Source organism: Lynx canadensis, chromosome B3 (genome assembly GCF_007474595.2).
Source record: "Lynx canadensis isolate LIC74 chromosome B3, mLynCan4.pri.v2, whole genome shotgun sequence".
Classification (NCBI taxonomy): domain Eukaryota; kingdom Metazoa; phylum Chordata; class Mammalia; order Carnivora; family Felidae; genus Lynx; species Lynx canadensis.
In genome coordinates this window covers 80,692,075-80,715,769 of record NC_044308.2, presented here as the reverse complement: position 1 = coordinate 80,715,769, position 23,695 = coordinate 80,692,075, and the positions used below count along the sequence as shown (strand labels likewise).

Sequence of the window (23,695 nt, the reverse complement as noted above, 5' to 3'; positions counted from 1 at the left end):
TTTACTTGAGCTTGAGGTACCAGTAGGAAGTACAAGTGCACATGTTCTTCTTCAGTTGAGGACAACGATCAATCACAACTGCTCACACATGTTTCTTGGGAGACATATTTTGTAACTTTTTATGTGTTACCAGTCCCCTCAAAAAGGAAGAGGAGTGAATAAGCAGGTTGTATGTTGGTCACTATAAAATGGAGAAATAGTACTTTAATAATATGGAAACATAGTTCTTAATAATATGTGACCTAAGACCCCAGTTCATATACAAATAAAACATGGCAACATGGGTTACAAGTCCAATGCTGTCCATTAAACTATAATAACAGTAAAGCAGACATGATAAAATAAGATGTACTATTTTTATCTTTTTGAAATTATACCTTGAGTGGTTGTGTGTATTCCATAGTGATAATTTTATTGGTAGTAGAGAAGAAAAAAAGTTAATGCCATCAGTTTTATGTGCAATTTTCCTGCACAGCTTTAATTGTTAACATCTTTTCCTTATTATATCGTTAAATATTACTTTTGTCCTAATTTTCAGTCAAGAGGTTAGTAGCTATATTAACTTTCTTTAGAAGCTTATTAGCTCATTAAGAATGTTTCCTGTCAACCTAAGCACATAAAAACACACACTATGGTACTTAAAAGATTAAGCTTGTAGATTATATTCATTCAAACATCGTTTAATGATCCAGGAAAACATCTTCAGCTGTTCATCTAGGATTTTACGTTGTATTCACGATGCGTTTATTTTCTATTTTCATCAAAAGATTCTGCTATGAATCCTGCTATTTGTAAACCCATTCATTCTAAAACATTGCATTTTTAGTCCCTTTCAAAGTTATCTTTCTCCCTCTACGCATCACCGTCAAGATCTAAAGTTTTTCACTATCCCTTCTCCCAAGAAAAAAATGAAAACATTCGTTCCTGCTCCTCCCCCCACCCCCACAACCCACCCCAGATAGAAAAGAAGAGGCGAGGCAAACTGGAACAAGTTGCGACGGGCGACCCAGAGCGCAGAATTAGCTAAATCCGGGCTCGAAACGGAGACCGGGATCAGTCACCATGTCCGGAAGGATCTGGGCTATCTGCCAAAAGAGAACGTCCCCAAAGCCTCAGAAACTGACTGGTGCTAAGAAACCAGAGAAAGAACGAGTGACAAGCACAGAAAGAGGCCCGACCCTCTGGGACATCCTGAAACACGCAAGGAATGCAAAAGCAACGTCAGGAATCCGGGACCGGCTGCGGCTGGCCAGAGCGCCCAGCCAGGTTAAAACCCAGCTCTGTAGGCAGGCATGCTGCTGAGACCCTTGGGTGGGGAAAGGCGCCCTGGGGGCTTGGTGACTGAGCGACGGAAATTGTTGGCAGCATGAGACCGGTTGGCTCCCAGAAGCGCGAGTGGCTCACGTTCCGGTACCCACACGGAGACACCCGGAGCAAGTCTGAGGGAGGGCCTAGGGGCGGGGCTAGAGCTCATACCCAGCCTCAAACGCCAACCCTTACTGAGTCTTCAGTACGCCTGCGTATGGTGAGGCCGCACTCTATTTGGCTGCTGGGCGTGCGGCGGCAGCGGCGTTCTCTACCCGGCATGCTGCGCGGTTGTGACGGCCCTACGTCTATCCCCTTCCCAACCCAGCCCCCTCTCCCCCTCCCGCCGCGGCCCCCCCCTTTCCCTAAAGTGAGTGAGTGAGACGGACAGATGGAGGAGGGACTGTAATGGCGGCGACCGGCAGCTCCCTACTCTGACCCACGGCAAGCATACAGCACCGACCCCCTCCTCGCTCCTCTCCCAGCCGGCCTCCGCCCCGCCGCCAGCGCGGGGCCACCCTCCCCGGCCCTTCCCCCAGCCGTCGGCTTCTCGCCCTGCGCCCCGGCCGGGGCCCCACACACAATGGACGAGCTTGCCGGAGGCGGTGGTAGCGGCCCGGGGATGGCGGCCCCTCCACGGCAGCAGCAGGGACCTGGGGGGAACATGAGCCTTTCGCCAGGGGGGAATGGAGCGGCGGGCGGCGGGGGTCCTCCAGCCGCCGAGGGAGCGGGTCCCGCGTCAGGCCCGGAGCTGTCCCGGCCGCAGCAATACACTATCCCAGGGATCCTGCACTACATCCAGCACGAGTGGGCTCGGTTCGAGATGGAGCGGGCGCACTGGGAGGTGGAGCGGGCCGAACTGCAGGTACCTCGCTGGGGCGGTGTGCGGGACGGCTGCGGCGGCAGGGTTCCCGGTCGGGGGGGGGGTGGGGCCGAGACTCCCCTCCGTCCGAGCCCCGGGCCTTGGGAGGCCGAGGGGAACCTACCTGTGCAGCTCGGGGGGGGGTTACTCCTGCCTATGGTTCTGGCGACGGCTCTTCCGAGAGCCCCCCTCCCCCTTTCCCGCAGAAGCTTGTTCCCCAACCCTTCTTAGCTGCGCGGTGCGGGCTTCCTTGGGGCAGCCATTTTGACTTTTAGTATGGCGTCTGCGGGGGCTCCTCTGGAGGCGGCCTGCCGGGCCTCCGGGGCTTGGGACTAAACTCCTTTCTGTGGGATAGTCCGGCTTGGGGTTACTGGGCATTGAGGTGGTTTTTGATTGTGCCTGTTGAGATGGAGAACCCGAGGAAGGGGTTTGGGATGGACATTTTATTACCTTTTTCCTCATCACCCGCCCCCCCCCATCCGATTTGGCATTTTTGGCCCCCTCCCCCGGAGTTGGTACGCACTTGCCCCTTGACAGCCACGCTTCTTTCCAGGTCTTGCTGCATACTTGTGAAGTTTTCATTTCCTATCGCCAACTTTAGGTACCTTCTTACCTGGGATGCTGCCTTATTCACTTAGGTTCTCTTTTAGTTAGTTCTTCCTCAGTGACTGACTCATCTGTGCTTCCCTAAATTGAGTTTTTCTTTTTAGAGTACCCTTCAGCCGGCCTCCTCCTCCTCCATCCCCTTTATCCATAAAAAGCCAAACCAGAGTATCTCTGCTGTCTTTATGAAACGACTGAGAAAAGATTTAATACTAGCTTGAAGTAAAACGTACTTTCCCACGTTACTAACACAGGGGAAGCAAAGTTAAATATCCTCAGGACCCTTAATAATTGAGCCTTATTTGATCTTTTTAAGGTGAAACTTTGATAGGCTGGTTAACTTTTGGAAGATGTTGGTAGCTGAAGCGCTCATGTCTTGAATTTGAGAGCGGCTATATCTTTTTAAGAGGATTGTTCAACTCTTGGGTATTTGTGTTTATTTTTAAATCCCTTTCCAGGGCAAATTTAGGCTTAGAAGAAAAAAGCATGCATCTAAATAGTGTCGCACCTGTTCTTCAGACTGGTATATATTTAGAATGTAAGCAGTAGTGTTGGCTGATATATACGTCATATATGTTGGTGAATAGTTAGGAAAATGTAGTGTTTAAAGAAGGAAGATTGGATTAACTTAGAGTGTCTTCAAACAAATGTATATTACTTTAATTTTGAGTTAGTAAACTTTTATTGGACTCTACAAAGTTGTTGAAGCTAAACTTTTAAAAAAGTAAGGATGTTGGGATGCCTGGGTGGCTCAGTTGGCTAAGTGTCTGACTTCGGCTCAGGTCAAGATCTTGCCATCTGTGAGTTTGAGCCCGAGCAGGGCTCTGTGCTGACAGCTCAGAGCCTGGAGCCTGCTTCGGATTCTGTGTCTCGCTCTCTCTGCGCTTCCAACGCGCGCTCTGTCTCTCTCTACCTCTCAAATATAAACTTAAAAAACATTTTTTTTACAGGGTAAGGATGTTTCGGGGCGCCGTGGGTGGCTTAGTCAGTTAAGTGTCAGACTCTTGATCTCAGGGCAGATCTCGATCTCAGGGGTCATCAGTTGAAGCCCCACTTGGGGCTCCACAGCCTGGAACCTACTTGAAAACAAAAAAAAAAGCATTGGTGTTTATATTTCTTGACTCTTTATCAAGTCTTCAAAAAAATTAATTACAAGTTAATACCTGTTAGTGAATTCAGTGTTTTAAAATTGTGCTTTGATATACTTTTGGACTTTTAAAAGTATAGTTTTCAAAAAGCTTAGGTAAGAATTGTTTGTTGTTTCTTTAAACTTGTGTATAATGTGGTTTAAAATGTCTGGGATTTATAGAGTTCTACTGATACAAAACTTTTTACTATACTATGTTGCAAAGAATATTTTTGTGAAGATAGTGAGACAGTTATTTTTTAAAATTGCATTTACGAATGCACAAGGCCTGGTCTCACTAAATAATACCTCACCAGTCCCTGGATATAGTGTCTATGACCTTTGCACTATGGTATGAAAGCTTGTATTCCCCCGCCCTAGAGGGTGAGACGTTTATTTTGCCCTGTAAGTACCTTGAAATATTGGATTTTAACACTTTGCAAGTTAACAATGCATTTATAAGCTCCACTAATTTAAGTATCTGAAAAAATGTCTTATTTGTGTCTAAATTAATAAAATCTATAACTTAATGAGATCTATATTGTCTGCCTTAGCCCTTTCTTTCCCTTTTAGTTCTCTTTGCCAATTTTTTTTAATTTTTTTTAACATTTATTCATTATTGAGAGATAGAGACTGAGCACGAGCAGGGGAGGGGCAGAGAGAGGGGGAGACACAGAATCCGAAGCAGGTTCCAGGCTCCAGGCTGTCAGCACAGAGCCCGATGCGGGGCTCAAACTCACAAACCTGGGCCGAAGTTGGACGCCCAACCGCCTGAGCCACCCAGGCACCCGTAAAAATCTTCTAAGATTCCTTTTCCTTGTTTGCTTTCCAGTTGATGTGCTATTGGCATATTAGTCCTGATAAAGCCATTGTAAGTTTTTTTTGTTTGTTTATTTTGAACAAATTCTACAGTGTTTCTAGACTCTTGTTTCCAGGGATTTTCATTATTTCACAGAGATTCTTTTGGAATAAAATGTTCGTGATTATATTTGTATGATTTTGTTCTTCATATTTCTCTAAAATGTTTTATTGGGTTCCTTAGTAAATTGGGTTTCAGGTTTGCTTCTGGAATACTGAATTTACTTTAGATAACTTCAGTCTTGAATAGGATTGCTTGTGAGAAGCACATTTAAAAATGTATGTGTTGGGGTGCCTGGGTGCCTCAGTTGGTTTAGTGTCTGACTTCTGCTCAGGTCATGACCTCACGGTTCGTTTGAGCCCTGCATCCAGCTCTCTGCTGTCAGCACCAAACCCGCTTCTGTACCCCCTCTCTTGCCTCTGTCTTTCTCTCTGTCCCCCCTCTCTTGCCTCTCTCTTTCTCTGTGTCTCAAAAATAAACATTTAAAAATGTATGTGTCAAGGATTGCCTGGCTGGCTCAGTCGGTAGAGCAGGCAACTCTTGATCTCAGGGTTGTAAGTTCAAGCCCCACGTCCGATGTAGAGATTACTTAAAAACTAAAATCTTTTTTTTCTTTTTTTTTTTTAATATTTTTACTATTTTTGAGACAGAGAGAGACAGGGCATGAGCCGGGGAGGGGCAGAGAGAGAAGGGCACACAGAATCCAAAGCAAGCTCCAGGCTCTGAGCTGTCAGCACAGAGCCCAACGCGGGGCTCGAACTCACAAACCGCAAGATCATGACCTGGGCCGAAGTCGGACACTTAACCGACTGAGCCACCCAGGTGCCCCAAAAACTAAAATCTTAAAAAAAAAAATGTGTCAAATAAAAAATTTATTAGAGTTTAGGTGAAGCATCACTGTATTTTGACTGTAAACTTAAACTTATTTTAAAGAATGATAATGTATAAGAAAGTTTAAATATCATTATTGTGTACAGCCTTGGGTCACTGTTGATGTATAGATGAAGTGACCAAAAAATGTTCAGTATTAGAACTATTCAGTAACAAATATGACTAGGTTAAGGTATTCCCAGTTTTGATGTAAAATTTCAATATGAAATCATATTTTCCCTGGCTTTGGAAAGGATTTTAAATTGGAACTTTGCAGTACGGTTCTGTTCTCTGTGAAAAGTGCTTTGGGTAAAGGTCTGTCCTAGTAACTTGGAACTAAAGTAGAGGATCATGTCTTAATAGTGCTATTTTATTCTTGTGATATTAACTTACATGGGATTCAGGTAAAGCTTGAGTAAAGGCTCTAGGACGATGATTCCTAAGTGAGGGTGCTGTAATCAGAATCACTTGTAAAACTTTTAGAACTATGCAGGTCGCCGCCTTATCTTCCAGACTTTTGGATTAATTTGGTCTAGGACTTGTAAAAGATAGACCGTTTGGGGATTTTGGCAATTCATGTTATGGAAAAATTATAACTGACATTTGATGAGCACTACAACCTTATGAGGTAGATATCATTCCTATTTTATAGGTGAGGTAAACTTAGGTGAAATAACTTTGCCAAGGTCACTCACCTATAAGGTATTGCAGCTGAGATTTGAACCTTGGTTTGTATGAATCCAAAGCCTGTTGTCTTATTACCACTTTTATAACCACTGTATTATGTTGTCTTAACATTTTTTATAGAAAGGGAATCTGACTTGTAATTCTTTTCTTTTTTTTAATGTTTATTTATTTTTGAGAGACAGAGAGACAGCATGAGCGGGGGAGGGGCAGAGAGAGGGAGACACAGAATCCGAAGCAGGCTCCAGGCTCTGAGCTGTCAGCACAGAGCCCGACCAATGCAGGGCTCGAACTCACAAACTGCGAGATCACGACCTGAGTCAAAGCCGGACGCTTAACCAACTGAGCCACCCAGGCACCCCTGTAATTCTTTATCCACCATTATGTGGTACACATTGGTACATTTCAACATAGTTTTATTGAACCTCAATTGTGTGCCAGTTGTAGTTTATGTATGTTGCAAATGTGTCCTCCTGTTTTTCTCTGTAATGGTATGTAATATATGTACTTATATACACCAAATGCTTGTTAGCTATAAAAATATGACATAGATAATGCGTAGAAAATGTAGTCCAGGAGTTCGTGTTCTAAAACTATTATGCAACAAATGTAAAAAAAATTTTTTTAAGTTTGTTTGTTTGTTTGTTTATTTATTTATTTATTTATTTATTTATTTATTTATTTTGAGAGAGGGAGAGAATCCCAAAGCAGGCTTTGTGCTGTCTGTCGGCACAGAGCCGGACATGGGGCTTGTTCTCACAAATTGTGAGATCATGACCTGAGCCTAAATCAAGAGTGGGATGGTTAATCTGAGCCACCCAGGAGTCCCAACAAATGTAAAACTTTTAATTAGTGTTTGTGTTTGCACATCCTGGCCTACAGATTTGTCATAACTTGACAGATGTTGCCACTTAAAGACCTTTGTAGGTAACTTGCTTAAGTTGCTTACAACTTTTTTTTTTTTTTTTTGAGAGGGAGAGGGTGGGAGAGAATAATCTTAAGCAGGCCCCACACCCTTTGAAGGGCTCAGTCTCACAACCTCATGACCCTGAGATCATGACCTGAGTGAAAATCAAGAGTCAGACGCTTAACCTGCTGAGCCACCAAGGCTCCCTTATTTCATTATTATTAATCTACTATGAAATTACAAAAATATGAACAGTATGGTGGTTTTGTGTAAAGGCATTCCCTTTATTCTGAGAGTTTTAGGCTTCATAAATTTTCACTGTTAATGCAGTTCCCTATTTCAAATGATGGTGACAACAGAGGAAAAAAACTTTGATAGAATTAAGAGGACGCAACCTTATGTCATTTTCCCTGTTTTTGAAGTTCTTGCAAACAAAAAGTCTAGGGACCACTAATCTAGAATTCTCTCTTCCTCTTTTTACCCCTCAACTCTGCTGTATAGTCGGCCCTTTTGCCTTACTCTCTCAAACCTGTCTGAACACCTTGTAGGACGTGGTTTTTTTTCTTTTGATGGTCAGCCTTCAAGTTGCCAAATCATGTGGCCTTTTTACAGACTTGATGCACTTAACCAGCACTTTTTGCTCTTGACTATTTCTTCTTTAAAATCCTTTTCTTTGGCTTCTACTATGTAATTCTCTAGTTTCCCTTTTGTCCACTTAAAACTTTTCTTCATGTTACCTCTCCATTGTTCCCAGTTATTCCCTGGGACTCTTGTTCTCTTAGTATATTGGCTGTATGTTTCATTCGGAATCAGATTTTCAGCTACTGCTTAGCTCTTACTATCTAACATCTTTTGGTTACTGTTTGTTGAGTGTTATTCCAGTGCTTCAGTATTAATTCCTTTAATCCTAAAACAACCCAGTGAGGTTGGCACAGTTGATTTCTTTTGTTGTTGGGTTTGAGGGGGTTGTCGGGGGGGGGGGCACTAGAATATTGGGACGCAGAGGTTAATTAATGGGCCCGAGATCATGCAAGTAGCAGGCAGGCTGGACAGGCTGCCTTTACAAACAGTATTCTTACGACTACTAGATTTTTTTGGTTTGGTTTTCAAATGTCTCCTATTTCTAATTTCCTGTCTAACTTGTTACTTTAAAGTCAAAACTTTCAGGTGTGCCTGCATGGCCTGGGTCACTTAAGCATCTGACTCTTGATTTCTGCACCTCAGGTCATGATTTCAGTTGGTGAGTTTGAGCCCGCATAGGGCTCCACTCTAACCCGGTAGAGCCTGCTTGGGATTGTCTGTCTGTCTGTCTGTCTGTCTCTCTCCCTCCCCCCCACCCTTCCCCTCCCTCCCTCCTTCCCTCCCTCCCCATCTCTCTCTCTCCCTCTTTCCTATGCATGCACATGCTCTCTCTCTCCCTCTCCCTCTCAAAATAAATAGACATTAAAAAAATAATAAATTTAATTATTCAGTTCATCTCAAATGCCTGCTTCTCCCTCCCCATACAACACACTTATTTTTACAACTTACTTACTCTCCTTTTCCTCTGTTAACATTTATCACCATCCTTGTCATCATTGAGTCTTGAGTTTTATTGATTCTATCTAGTGTAATTATTCAGTGAATATATTTGAGTGTTATTTTGTGCTAGGCACAAAATGATGTATGAAATAAGGACCTTTCCCTCATGAAGCTTGTATTCCAGAAATAATAAAATGTGATAAACCAGAAACTTACAGGATGGTGAGACAATAAATGATGATGGGAAATCTATGTAGATAATGGACTTTCAGATAAACGGGGAACATTTACTGAGCAATTTCTATATGCCAAAAATTTAAATTCTTACTATGTTAGCTTATCTAATTGTCGTAAAGCCCCTAGAGGGTAAGAATACTTTTAGATCTGAAGTATGAGTACCTAACCATGGTATTTCAATTGGAAGGAAGTTCTAAAGCTGGAAGGAGCTTTGAAAGTGTGTTAACTGGATTGCAGTGATTCAAGGGCCTATCTAATATAGATTGTATTAATATGCTAAAAAATTTTTAATCTAGTAATTAATATTTTGGGATTTTAGTCTCCTTTGCATATATAATGAAAGTTGCGAAGCCTCTTTTAGTTTAAAAAAAAAAAAAAAGGACGGGTGAAAAATTTTGCATAGAATATCCCTGAAGCCTGATAACCACTGACCTGGGGAAATTATCCTGGTTTAATCTGTGATTTTCATTTCTTCACTTCACTGTCTTCCTTCAGGGTGTTCCTCCTGCCTGAATTCTCTGAAATCTCCTATCAGTTTCCCTCCATCCACGCCCCTGTCTTAACAGTTTATTCTCTACATTGTAAATATGATTGTGTTGCATATACTCATTTTTTTTTATTATGGAAGGTTCTAAATATACACAAAAATAATATGGTACCTGTGATCTTCCACAGACTTGTCACTCATCTTAAACTTGACCAGTCTTATTTTACTTATACTTGTATCCACTCCTCCCCATCCTAGAGTATTTCTAGTAAATCTCCGTCATATAATTGCATCCATGAATATTTCAGTGTGTATCTAAAAGATAAGGACTTTAAAAGATAACTACACACCATTATTCGATTGGAACTCTCTCCATCTTTTTCTTGCCATTCTTTTTCTTTCTTTCTTTCTCTCTTTCTTCCTTTTTTTTTTTTTTTTTTAAAGAAATCAGGTGTTTGGTCCTTATAAAGGTTCCCAGAGTCTGCATTTTGCTGAGTCCTTCCCTATAGTATAGCTTAATATATTCTGTTCTGTTTGTTTTTCCTATAACATGGTTGGTTGGATCTAGGGGCTTGACTGGAAATGGTTTATTTTCTTTCTGGGGGAAGGGGAGGGAGAGGGTAAGACTACACTGTTGAGAGTTAGTTATGTTTTATGTTAGCAGACTGTTGTTAGTGCTTAGGAACATTCTCTCCATAGGGCCACTCTTAGATTTTAAAAAAGTTGTTTAGAAATTGAGATATAATTCATGTAACATAAAATTTACCCTTTATGGAATGTACATTTTGTGGATTTTAGTATATGTTATGTGGTATACACTATGTTGTGTAGTCGTCGTCATTGTTTTATTTCAGAATATTTTCATCATTCCACAAAGAAACTGCACCTATTAGCAGTTAGTCCCAGTGCCCTTCCCCTCCCCCAGCAACCACTACTTTCTGTCTCTGTGAAAGAAATAATACTTTCCGTCGCTATGGGTTTGCCTACTCTGGATATTGCATACTACCACTAATAGGATTCCATATCATACAATATGTGGCTTTTTGTGACTTTCACTTAAGACAATGTTTTCAAGGTTCATGTTGTGGCATGTAGCAGTACTTTTTTCCTTTTTATGGTTCGATAATACTCTGTTGTGTGGATATACCAAATTTTGTCCATCAGTTGGTAGACATTTAGGTGTTTCTACATTTTGGCTGTCATGAATAATGCTGCTGTTTCCATTTGTGCACAGGTTTTTGTGTAAACTTACATTTACAACTCCTGGGTATATACTTAGGAGTGTCATTGCTGGCTCATGTTCAACTTTTTTGAGGAATTTTATGTTTAACTTTTTGAGGAACTACCAAACTATTTTCCAAAATGACTGCACCATTTTACTTTCCCACCAGCAATGCAGGAGGGTTCCACCCTTACTTTTTTTTTTTTTTAATTTTGAAGTTTGTTTGTTTTAAGTAATCTTTACCCTAGGGTGGGGCTTGAACTCAAGAGCCACATGCTTTTCAGACTGATCCAGCCACGTGCCCCTTTTTTAACTTTGAAATGTATTTTTTTAATCATTTTTTTCTTTTTACAAAATGCTTTTTCCCTTGAGTTTATTTAATTTTCTTTTGATTTCAGATTTTTTCTTCCTCTATCCTCTCTTTCTCATTCACTATTTCTTAGAGCAATTTTAGGTTTACAGCAAAATTTGGGGGGAAAATACACTTTTCAACCTCTTCCCCATCGATAGTCCCACTATTTTGGTATATTTGTTATAACCGGTGAACCACCATTGACCCATCATTATCAACCAGTCTATAGTTTATATTAAGGTTCACCCTTTGTATTTTATGTTCTTTGGTTTTTAACAAATGTATAATGACCTGTGCCTACCTTTATAGTATACAAAATAGATTCACTGCCCTAAAAATACCATGTGTTCCACCTATTTCTTCTCTCTCCCCAAACCCTGGGCAGCTAGCTAGTGCTCTTTTACTGTCTTCCATGGTTTTGCTTTCTCCAGAATGTCAGTTCACTCAGCAATGTTCAAGATTCCTTCTTAAATGTCTTTTTGTGGCTTGATCTTTTTATTTAGTGCTGAATAATATTTCATTGTATATATGTACTGCACTTTATTTGTCCACCAATTTTTTTTAAAGATTTCATTTTTTAAAATTTAAATGTTTTCATTTTTGAGAGAGCATGCATGAGGTGGGGAGGGACATAGAGAGGGTGACCGAGAATCTGAAGTAGGCTCTTTGCTGATAGCAGAGATCTGGATCAGTGGCTCAAACTCATGAACTGTGAGATCATGACCTGAGCCAAAGTTGGATGCTTAACCAACTGAGCCACCCAGGCACCCCTGAATATTTCATTTTTAAGTAATTTATTCACCCAAAGTGGGGCTCGAACTTGAAACCCTGAGAGCAAAGTCGCATGCTCCACTCTCTGAGCCAGCCAGTCACCCCTGTCCACCTATTGAAGGACCTTATTGCTGCTTCCAAGATTTGGCAATTATGAAGTGACATTCATGTAGAGGTTTTTGTGTGCACATAAGTTTTCAGGTTATGTAGGTAAATAACAGGGAGCTTACTTGCTGAATTATATGATAAAGGTATGTTTAGTTTTTTAAGAAACTGCCTAATAGTCTTTCAAAGTGACTGTACCATTTTGCATTCCCACCAGCAATGAATGAGAAATCTTTTCTTTTTTTAAGTTTATTTATTTATTATGAGAGCTCACAGGAGTGGGGGAGGGAGAGAGAGAATCCCAAGCAGACTCTGCACTGTCAGCACAAAGCCTAACATGGGGCTCGAACTCAGGAAGCATGAACCATGAACTGTGAGATCATGAACTGAACCGAAATCAAAGAGTTGGATGCTTAACCAACTGAGGTGCCACTATGAATGAGAATTTTTGTTGTGCCGCATCTTTGTCAGCATTTGATGTTGTCATGTTTTGGATTTTAGACATCCTAATAGGTGTATAGTGGTATCTTGCTTTAATTTGCAGTTCCCTAATGACACAATGTTGAGCATCTTTTCATATGTTTTCTTTGCCATCTTCTTTGGTGAGGTGTCTTTTCAGATCTTTTGCCTATTTTTAAATTGTATTCTCTATTTTCTTCTCTCCTGTCACTTACTTTGGTTTTGGTTGGAATGATGTTGGGCGTTGTTTCTAGTCATTTATGAATAATTGTTCAGTAAACGGCAGCCACACTATTATTTAGAACATTTAGTATATATTTATTTTAAAAGGTTTTTTAGTGGTTTAGTGTAAAAGAATGACTAAGTGTTAATAGCACTTTGCCATTGGCTCAAGAGCTACCAAAGGTAATGATTAAATATACTTTATCTGGAGATACTTCTAAAGTCTCTAACTGTACAAGAGTGGGACCTATGGTGGCTCCCAAACCTAGTTAATGCTCATAATCACTTGGGATGCTTTAAAAGCACAGATTCCTATATTCCATTCCTCGTCATTGTGATTAAGGAATCTGAGGTGGAATCTGGGTTTTTGAAATGTATACCTGGTAACTTTGATTATCAGCCAGATTTAGGAACCTGAATGATAAAAGGTTATTAATGATTGGGTATAGTCCATTTCTCCATCTGTTTTCTCTTCAAAATCCTCATTCCTTCTATTGGTATTAAATTTTTTTTTTAATGTTTGTATATTAACATTAATGTTGAGAGAGAGAGACAGAGTGTGAGTGGGGAAGGGGTAGAGAGAAAGAGACACAGAATCCAAAGCAGGCTCCAGGCTCTGAGCTGTAAGCACAGAGGCCGATGCGGGCCTTGAACCCCACAGACTGTGAGATCATGACCTGAGCTGAAGTCAGACACTTAACCAACTGAGCCACCCAGGTGCCCCTTAAATTTTTTTTTTTTAATGTTTATTTTTGAGAGAAAGAGAGACCGGGTGCAAGTTGGGGAGGGGCAGAGAGAGAGAGGGAGACACAGAATCCAAAGCAGGCTCCAGGTTCTGAGCTGTCAGCACAGAGCTACGTGGGGCTCGAACCCACGAACCGTGAGATCGTGGACCTGAGCCAAAGTTGGGTGCTCAACCAACTGAGCCACCCAGGTGGCCCTCTCCTATTGGTATTTTATAAACTTTAGCAATGTGTTTATTGCTCCCTTCTTTGCACTCAAAGTGACTTGCATATGTATGCTTACATTGTTGCACTTTTATTTTTATTGTTAATATTTTACTTTTCTGCTTTCTGGTACATTGAAGCCACTCATTAACAGGAATTAATATTTGATTTGATTGAATTTGATTGAAACATACCATGGTGTTTGATTACATAGATGAAAACTTTACATGTCCATAAAAAGAACTATTAGTGATAATATCTGCTAACATTTAATCAGTTTTCTGTGTGTTGGGAATCATTCTAATTTTCATACCATGCCTAAATCATAGATACAGTTATTTCCATTTTAGAGAGAAGGAAACATGGGCAAGAGGTTAAATAACTTGCTCACCATAAAATAGTATAGGTAATGAAGTCAGAAGCTGACAAGTTGATTTTGAACAGTATGTTACACTCTTTTAAGTTGATACCAGTACTTGGTGTTCCTTGGGACCACCTAAGTGGTGAAGAATTGTAAGCAAATGACTAATGGATAGGCTCAGTGTGACAAGGTCTAAAAAATAGTGTAACTAGAGCAATTATAATTGTGTAGTGAAATTTTGGATCACCTTCAGATAGGGTTTGTAAAAAAGATCTTTAAAATTCTTACTGAACAATTTCAGACTTTTTTTTTTTTTTTTTGTTAATAAGGAGTGGTTCAAAATTAAGTCTTGTACTTATCATAAGCCTGTCCACCCTTGGACGCACATTAGTAACCACTTTTATTAGTACTATATGTATCCTTCCCATTTTCTTTATGCAAATAGACAAAAGCACATATACACTACCCTATTTTTCACTTTTGATTTAATATTTCTTGGAAATCATTCTATATTTTTAGTAGAGAGTATTCTCACTTTTTTTCTAACAGCTGCATAGTATTCTACTATGTGGACTAGCCAGTTGATTTAAACTACAGTACTTTGCTATTGCTGGATGTTTGTGTTAAATTTTCCCATAGCATTATAGCTATATTCTTCTTAATGTGTGAGCAAACCAGCATTGCTTGCCTCAAAATAAATTCTATTGAATTGCTTTTTGTTTTGTTAGAGTTATTAGCACTTGTAAAATTAAAATTTTTTTATTGCTTTGTTATTTCATGTTTGCATTTAAATCTGAATTTAAATTAGAAGTCATGAATATTTTAGCTTTGAAAACTGTTAACCAGAGGTTGGTTCATTTAAACTGTAAGTCTGTTACTGAAATCTTGAAGAATGGAGAAGGGCAAAACAAAGAAGATGATGAAGTAGAAAAAATGGGGGTGTGGTAAATGGGAAGAGGATGTAGGTAAATGATAGAGAAACCAGTGGGTGAGTATAATAATATGCAACTAATAGTTGTCTCAGGTAATAAATAATTTTAGAGTGGCTTACACTAACATTTGTTGGTTTTTTTTCTAGAGCTTTAAAAAGTGGACTGGACTTCCTCCATAAAATTATATTTAAAAAGGGGGTGGGGATGGGATTGGAATTCTAGAAAATCAGTGCTTATGAATCTTTATGCTTCATGTATATCACTACATCCAGGTCATTTGGTTCCTAACCTTAATGTGATTTATAATTTTAGGACTTGTTTGCTTGTTTCCCCCCCTTAAGATTGATTGTAAACTGAGAGGAAGAGTCTACTTTTTTTTTTTAAACATATATATATACACATACACACCTATACCTAATGTGACAGTAAAGGACCTGGCACGTAATAGGTATTTGCTAAATATTTGTTAAATGAGTGAAGTTGGGGCACTTGGCTAGCTCAGTCAGTAGAGCATGCGACTCTTGATCTCAGGGTCTTGAGTTAGAGCCCCACGTTGAGTGTAGAGTTTACTTAAAACAAATTATAAATGAGTGAAGTTAAGCTGTTAGATATGAGAAGCTGAATGGTAATTTTTTTTAGTATTTAATAGGAGAAAAAGCCCACAAGATGGAAATAACATGTCAATAGTAAATTACTGTTCTTCCCTTGACCTCTCATTTGCTACTGGAATGAAACCAAGCTTTGGTTTTTTTTATTAATAAGGTATTCAAAATTATTATTCCCTTCTTCCCCTCCTGGGAAATGGAGTATAAAAGAAATCACAACATAATTAAAATTAATCTCTGGGATTAATGCGAGGGTGGAGGTGGGGTCAAATTACTTTTTCCTTATAAAATGATAATGATTTTTATGAAGAATGTTTAATGACTACTCAATGCTTCTAATAAACTAAAAATAAGAGTTCCATATTATGTGCTAAATCAGCTTTATAAAGAATATGTTGAAAAATATAGTACAAGTATTTAAGAAACCTTTATGATTTTGGGGTGATGGGATTATTGGCAACTTTTCTGTTTTCCTTATTTAAAAAAAAGACACAGCAAATATTGCAGAGTAGATATTTTCTTCTATTAAAATTGGTATTTCACATATGGATTTTTTTTTTAAGTTTATTTATTTATTTTGAAAGAGATGTGGGAGGGGTGGAGATAAAGAGAATCCCAAGCAGGCCTCTGCACTGTCAGTGCAGAGCCCTGTGTGGGGCTCAAGCCCAGTAACCAAGCTGAAACCAAGAGTCAGACACTTTACCAACCGAACCACCCAGGCGCCCCAGAAATGGATTGTTTCTTTATATCTATATGGTTATTGTTGAAAATACTTAATCATAAAACAGCAAGCTGAACTTACTAGTTTATTTTTTTTTCCCTTAAAGTAAGCTGTATGCCCAATGTTGGGCTTGAACTCGCAACCCCAAGATCAAGAATCACATGTTCTACCCACTGAGCCAAACCAGGTGCCCCTGAACTTACTAGTATTTTTAATGAATTTATATTCTAGTTTATCTTTTCCCTATTCCTTTTTTTTTTTACTGATTTCTTTAAAAACTGATAGATACCCTCTATTTCTTCTTAAGATTTTATTTTACGATTAAAATTTTTGTTTGTGGCTGCATTTAGTTGCTTTTAATTTATTTTTGTAATTTTTTGTGTTTTTAATATTTATTGTTGAAATAATAAATTTATATGAAAATCAAACTACCGGAATGTCAAAGATAGTGACTTTTTTGCTAATTTTACTTTTCTAGTAACACACTGGTGTCTTTTTGGGTATCATTTTCAGAACTTTTTTCTTTCTTTCTTTTTTTAAGATTTTTAAGTGATCTGCACGCCCCAACATGGGGCTTAAACTTAACAACCCTGAGAACAAGAATCACATGTTTTACTTACTGAGCCTGCCAGGCACCTCCCCCAGAACTTTTTCTATATATACACAACAGTGATTCTTAACTGGGGTCTTGGGGGGCGGGGGGGGGCAATTTTGCTCCCATGGTATGTTTCGCAGTGTCTGGAGACATTTTTGGTTATCACAACCAGAGAGGGGGTGTTACTGACATCTAGTGGATACAGGTTAGGGATGTTGTTAAACATGCGCAGGACAGTCCTCTATCCCCCAAATAAAAAAAATTATGTTGTCCATATGTCAATAATGCTGAAATTAAAAGAAACTGATGTACAGGTAACTGTATATGTGTGATATATAGATCATCTCCATTCATCTCCAGTGCTTACAAAAATGCCTGGTAGTGGTATTGTTGAGTGAGTATATTAGTTCAAAAAACTTCAGACTATAATTTATCATAAATATTGTACCACCTCAATATGCATAAATCTCCCTAATTTTTAATAGTACAAAATGTATGAATATAACACTGTCATTTCTCAATTTTGCTTAGAACACATGAAATACTAGAATGCTTATGGCCAAAATAGTTTGTCCTCTCCCCATCCTGTCCTCTAGTCGAGCCTTCCAGAAACAATCACTGTCAACTGATATTTACTTATTCTTAAATAGTAGAAATCTGAAACTACTGTCTCTGACAATATCTTACATTATCTTCCAACCTCCTGTAGAAGAGGATTTATCACACCCCTTTTGTCTTCTTTCATTATTCATATAGGTAATAAAATTAGTTAAATCATTAGATTTTACATATTATTACCATGTAAATAATAGTGAATAGTATTCAAGTGAATACTGTGAATACTTTCCCTTTTTTGTACATTTTTTTGTTTTCTCAGTTATGTGCCTCTTTTTATTTAGTTTTCTGTGTATTTGTTGCTGTTTTTCCAAAAGATCTTAGAAAGCTGTAAGGGTTTTCAATTCTTGGTTAAGAGTGCATCATACTATCTATCAGTTTTGCTGCTTGTATGGAGGGAGAGGAGTGGAGAGAACTGTCTATCCCATTGCTCTGATCTAGACTTTTTTTTTTTTTAATGTTTATTCATTTTTGAGAGAGAGATACAGAGTGGAAGAGGGAGAGGAGCAGAGAGACAGACAGACAGAACCTGAAGCATGCTTCAGACTCTGAGCTGTCAGCACAGAGCCTGATGTGGGGCTCAAACTCATGAATGCTGAGATCATGATCTGAACTAAAGTCTGACACCTAACTGACTGAGCCACCCAAGTGCCCCATAGACTTTTTCTTTCTCTCTTTTTTTTTTAATATTTATTTATTTTGAGAGAGAGCAAGAGAGCATGGGGGGAGGGGCTGAGAGAGAGAAGGAGAGAGAGAATTCCAAGCAGGCTCCTTAACTGTCAGTGCAGATGGGTTCGTGGGGACTGGATCTCACCGAGCTGTGAGATCATGACCTGAGCTGAAATCAGGAGTCCGTATGTGCTGAGCCTGGTTCATATTCTGTGTTTTCCCTCTCTGTCTGCTCCCCCCGCCCTTGATGTCCTCTCTCTCTCTGAAAATAAGTAAAACATTTAAAAAAAAAAAGGGGGCAACTGGGTGGCTTAGTCGGTTAAGTGTCCAACTACTGCTCAGGTCACAATCTCATGGCTCGTCAGTTTGAGCCCTGAGAGTTTGAGCCCCAAGTCAGGCTTTGTGCTGACCACCTGGAGCCTGCTTTGGGTTCTATCTCCGTCTCTCTCTGTCCCTCTCCAGCTTGCACGCACACTCTCTCTTTCTTTCTCTCTCTCTCTCTCTCAAATATAAACATTAAAAGACATTTTGTAATTTAAAAAAGTCCAGAGTGAGAAGCTTAAGGGCCTGAGCCACCCAGGTTTCCCTGATTTAGACTTGTTATTAAAATTTGATACAGAGTGGGTATTCTGAAACTTCTGTGGGATGTTCTGTTTGTTTCAGAGTTGCTATTCTGAAACTTGTGTCCACTCTTCAGCAGTTGGGAATCCCAACCGCCAACCCCCCCCCCCCTTTTTTTTTTACTGGATCCCATTCCAGCTTTTTTCCTGGCTGAGTTCTTCATTTTGCTGAAATTGTTACCTGATTGATTCTTGAATAAAGTTACATAGGAGGTACATTTTAGCGACTTGTAACTTTTTAAAATGTCTGTTTAGTCTTTACACTTGATTGGTAATTTGGCTCAAAGTAAATTTCCATCAATATTTGGAGTATATTTTCTTTGAACTTTCAGTATTGCTTTTACAGAATTTGGTGGATCTTATTCTGGATCTTTTTAATGCTTGGCTTGAATTTTTCTCTAGGTATCTTTGTTTTATCCTGGTGTTAATAAATTTCATGAAAGTGCATATTGTGTCAGGCACTGAGCATATTCGAAGTCTTTTTCAATAGAGGGCACTGTAGGCATTTTTGTAGTTACTACTTTTGAGTTAGACTATATTATGCTTGTAGGGATTTGAGCACCCTGCCTCCGAGACACTAAATAATACTAGTATAACCCAGTCGTTATTGGGACAACTAGAAATGTCCCCTGACATTTCAAACACCCCCCTATAGGGCAGCAGTACTAATCTTTTTTGAGAACTGTTAATTTAATCCAAGTCATTAGGGCACATGTTTTGTTGGATTATGGACATGCTTGACTTAAAATTTTTCTTCTGTCTCGTGTTTTGTGTTTTTTTTTTTCCTTTTGGTCTGTTTTCTGAGATATATTCCTTTCAACTCTATTTTGCAGTCTAGTGTCTTAAATTTTATAAAGCATTTTCTTGGAGCACCTGGGTGGCTCAGTCCCTTAAACATCGAACTCTTGATTTCAGCTCACGTCATTATCTCCTGGTTCCTGAGACGGAGCCCAGCATTGGGCTCTGCCCTGACGCTGTGAAGCCTGCTTGAGATTCTCTCTCTGTCTCTCCCCCACACATGCATGTATGTGCTTTTTCTCTCACTCACTCTCTCTATATATTATACTTATATATCTTATATTATATTATATTATATTATATTATATTATATTTAACAAAAAATAAAAAACATTTTCTTGTTTGAACTTTACAAGAACAGTATTCTGGTTTTTTTTTAATGGATTTTTTTTTCTGGCATAGTGGATTTTCTGTTTTGAAGCATTCTTACCTATTATTGATGGTTTCCTTCAAATTTCATTTTTATTTTGCCTCCCCATCTTCAGTACATCGTGCTTTCCTCAAATATTGGTGACCATTGACTGTCTATTCATGCTTAAGAGTGAGATACTATAAGGCTAGATGGTAACCATGAGTTTTTTTTTGTACCTTTTCTTAAAACTTATTTCCATTCTTCAGAAAGGCCTACCTAATATTTGTTTTTTAAAACTCAACGCAGTGACTTTTAATTGCTTTAGCCTTACGATAAGTTTGTTTTCTTAAATCTTTAGTTACTTATAATTGGTTCTCTGAGCTTATAATTCTCTGACTTTTCCAGATAACTTCTTTGCAGACTTCTAATGGTCTCAAATGTCCATCATTGTGATTTTGAAATTTTAACTGTATGGAAGTAGAATTTATCATTCTTGTGCTACATTTTGTTTTGAGCCTACTTGCAGGATAATATTCTGTCTCTGCTGTACTTTTTTTAGAGTCTGTTTTTTCTTCAAGTCTTCTATTAGTTCTTTCTGGAATTATGTTTTTTTTTATATCCTATATCTTCCATTAGTAGATGGTCACTTTCTCCCTAGGTTTTTATTATTTCCACTTTACCAGTCTTATGTAAACTTAAGTCCTTGACTGTCCTTTAGTTATTCTTTAGCCATATACTCCATCTTTCTGGTTAGTAGGTCTTTGTGTTCTACACTGTTTTCACAGTTTCTGGTGTCCTTAAATCCTAGTTTTTGCAAACCAAAGTTCAATTTCTTTTTTTAAAGTTCCCTTCTCAAAGGCAGTGATATCTCAGACCTTTAGCTTCTGTTGTGCTAACTGGTATAAACAAACTATGGCATGTAGTACAGATGATTTAAATTCAGTTTCTAAAGAAAGTGGTTTTTTTTCTTTAAAAGTAAGAGTATGTCATTTTTATTGTCCTTTAATACATAATATACTATAATTGACTTTCCCCTCTGTTTATAAAATTGTAAGATACAAATACAGAAACTTACCATCTTAACCATTTTAAGTATACACTTCAGTATTGGGCAACCATTACCACAATCCATGTCCAGAACTCTTTTCATCTTGCAAAACTGAAACCCTATACACGTTAAATGATAACTGCCCATTCCCTGCAGTCCTTGGAAACCACCTTTCTACTATCTCAAGGAATTTGACTACGCTAGGTACCTCATGTAACTGGAATAATTCATTTTTGTCCTCTTTCATGAGTGCTTTATTTTACTTATCATTATGTCCTCAAGGTTCACCCATGTAACATATGTCAAATTACCTTCTTTTTTAAGGCTGAATAATATATTCCATTGTATACATATACCACAGTTTGCTTATCCAGTTATCTGTTGATGGATACTTGGGTTGCTTATACCTTTTAGCTATTATGAATGATGCTGCTAAAACATGAGTGTACAAATATGTCTTCAAGACTCAGCTTTCACTTCTTTGGTATAATTGACTCTTACTTGATAATAAAATTGATAAATTCAATACTTACAGGTAATAGACTTTTTTCATCTAATGTCTTTTCAAAATCTGAATTCAAGGCATTTACGTATTTTTGTTGATTTTTTTAAAAGTTCGAACATTTTTTTTTAAAGGTTGGCAGATTACATGAAATCTGTGACTGCTGATTTAGACACAGTGCCTAAATCAAACCATCAGAATTTGAATCTACTATAGAAAATTTTCAGCAGAAAGCATGCCAGGCAGCTAGTTACTGTCTGTAAATTTCAGTTGTTCCACCTTCCCCTCTAACTCAGCAGATGTCTTTATCTCCTACATAACAGAGAAAATAGAAACCCTCAGATGGGGAGTTGTTTATATTCCTGCTACCAAATCTACAAATTGTAGATGTGCGCTTAGGCTGCTCTTAAAAATGGGAGACATTTCTTAAAAGGCTGATCTCTACCGATTGTTCATTTGTTTATTCAGTCATTGGCTGTTTACTAAGCACCTACTCAATAGGTGTGTGTCTGGGTTTAAAGCTATAAACAAAACAAATAAAAAATAAAAATAAAATAAAAATAAATAAAATATAAAATAAAGTTTTGTCCTCTTGAGCTTTGATTCTGTTGTGTAGAGAAAGAAAGGTTGTCATGGTGGTGGTAAGTGCTGTAGAGGGAGATAAAGCAGAGAAGTGTGATTTACTTATTAAGGAATGGATTTGTGTGTAAGAGTTACTATTTAAACAGGGAAAAACCTCACTGCTGAACATTAGATATCTTTGCCTCTCTTCCTTTAGTATTGTCTACTTTTCTGTAAGGTATTTTTGGTGTACCATTTTTATTTATTTGTGTACCATTTTAATTTGTTCTTTTACGTGGTTTTTTGAGTTACTTTGTGAGTGGTTAGACTGAGGATTACAGTTCACATTTTATCAAGTTTGGATTAATGCTGATTTAATTTACAATAACTGACAAAAGCTTTGCTCCTATGAAGCTCCATTCCTTTCCGCCTCCCTTGTGTTACTATTATCATACAAATTACATCATTTTCTATTGTATACTATCAACACGTTTCTAATTATTTGCCAAATGTGGTCATCTTGTAAATCAGATATGAGGAAAAAAAGAGTTACAAACAAAAATATAAGGTCTCTTACAGTTACCTGAAAAATTACCTGTACTGATGCTCTGTATTTTCCATATGGATTTCAATTACCAGTTACTGTTCTCATCTAAGCCTGAGGGGCTCCTTTTAGTATGTATTTTTAGGGCAAGTCTACTAACAACAAGCTTTCTTAGTTTTTTTGTTTTGTTTTGTTTTTTAATCAGGAATGTCATAATTTCTCCTTCGTTTTTAAATAATTGGATGTAGAATTCTTGGCTGTCACTTTCTTTCACCACTTGAAATATATTGTCCCACTGCCTGCATGGTTTCTCTGAGTAATCAACTGTTAATCTTGGGAGGATCCTTTGTTGATGAGTTGCTTCTTTCTTGATGTTTTCAAGATAATCCCTTTCTCATGGCTATTGACAGTTTCATTATGATGTTGTGTTGGTATGGATCTCTTTGAGTTTATGCTACTTGAAATTCATTGAGCTTCTTGGATGTGTATATTCATGGTTTTTTAAGAATCACATTGGGAAGTTTGGGGTTGTTATTTAAGTATTCTGTTCTTTTTTCTCTCATCTCCCTATTACGCATACATTGATATGTTTAATGGCATCCCACAGGTTTCTAAGGCTCTGTTCATCTTTTTTTTCAGACTGGCTAATCTCAGTTGAACTGCCTGAAGTTTGCTGATTCTTCTGCCTGCTTATATAATATACTGTTGAGCCCCTCTATTGAATTTTCATTTTACTCTATTTCTCAAATCTGTAATTTGTTTTTTTTTTTATGTTTGTTTATTTATTTTGGCGGGGGCAGAGAGAGAGAAGGGGGAAAGAGAGAGAGAGAATCCCAAGCAGGTTCTGCACTCATTGCAGAGCCTGATGTGGGGCTCGAACCCACGAACTGTGAGATCATGACCCGAGCCAAAATCAAGAGTCAGATGCTTAACCACCTGAACCTCCCATTTGCCCCTCTGTTTTTTTGTTTTTTTAAATAATATTTGTCTGTTAATATTCTCAATTTGGTGAAACATCATTTTCATATTCTCCTTTAGTTCTTTAGATATGGTTTCCTTTAGTTTTAACATTTAAAAAAGTTGATTTAAGGGGAGCCTGGGTGGTTCAGTCGGTTAAGTGTCCATCTTTGGTTCAGGTCATGGTGTTGCTGTTCATGGGTTCAAGCCATGTCAGCTGTGCTGCCAGCTCAGAGCCTGGAGTCTACTTCAGATCCTATGTCCCCTTCTCTCTCT

The 23,695-nt window shown here is 38.5% G+C and overlaps 1 protein-coding gene across 1 annotated transcript in view; it reads left to right on the top strand.

Moving 5' to 3' along the window:
• The first annotated feature begins 1,577 nt into the window (after positions 1-1,577).
• STRN3 (striatin 3) overlaps positions 1,578-23,695 on the top strand; it is a 104,827-nt gene continuing 82,709 nt past the window's right edge. Inside the window, 1 exon segment of the mRNA XM_030318894.1 lies at positions 1,578-2,170. Within this exon segment, the coding sequence (XP_030174754.1) occupies positions 1,889-2,170 (282 nt within the window). The 5' untranslated portion in view covers positions 1,578-1,888.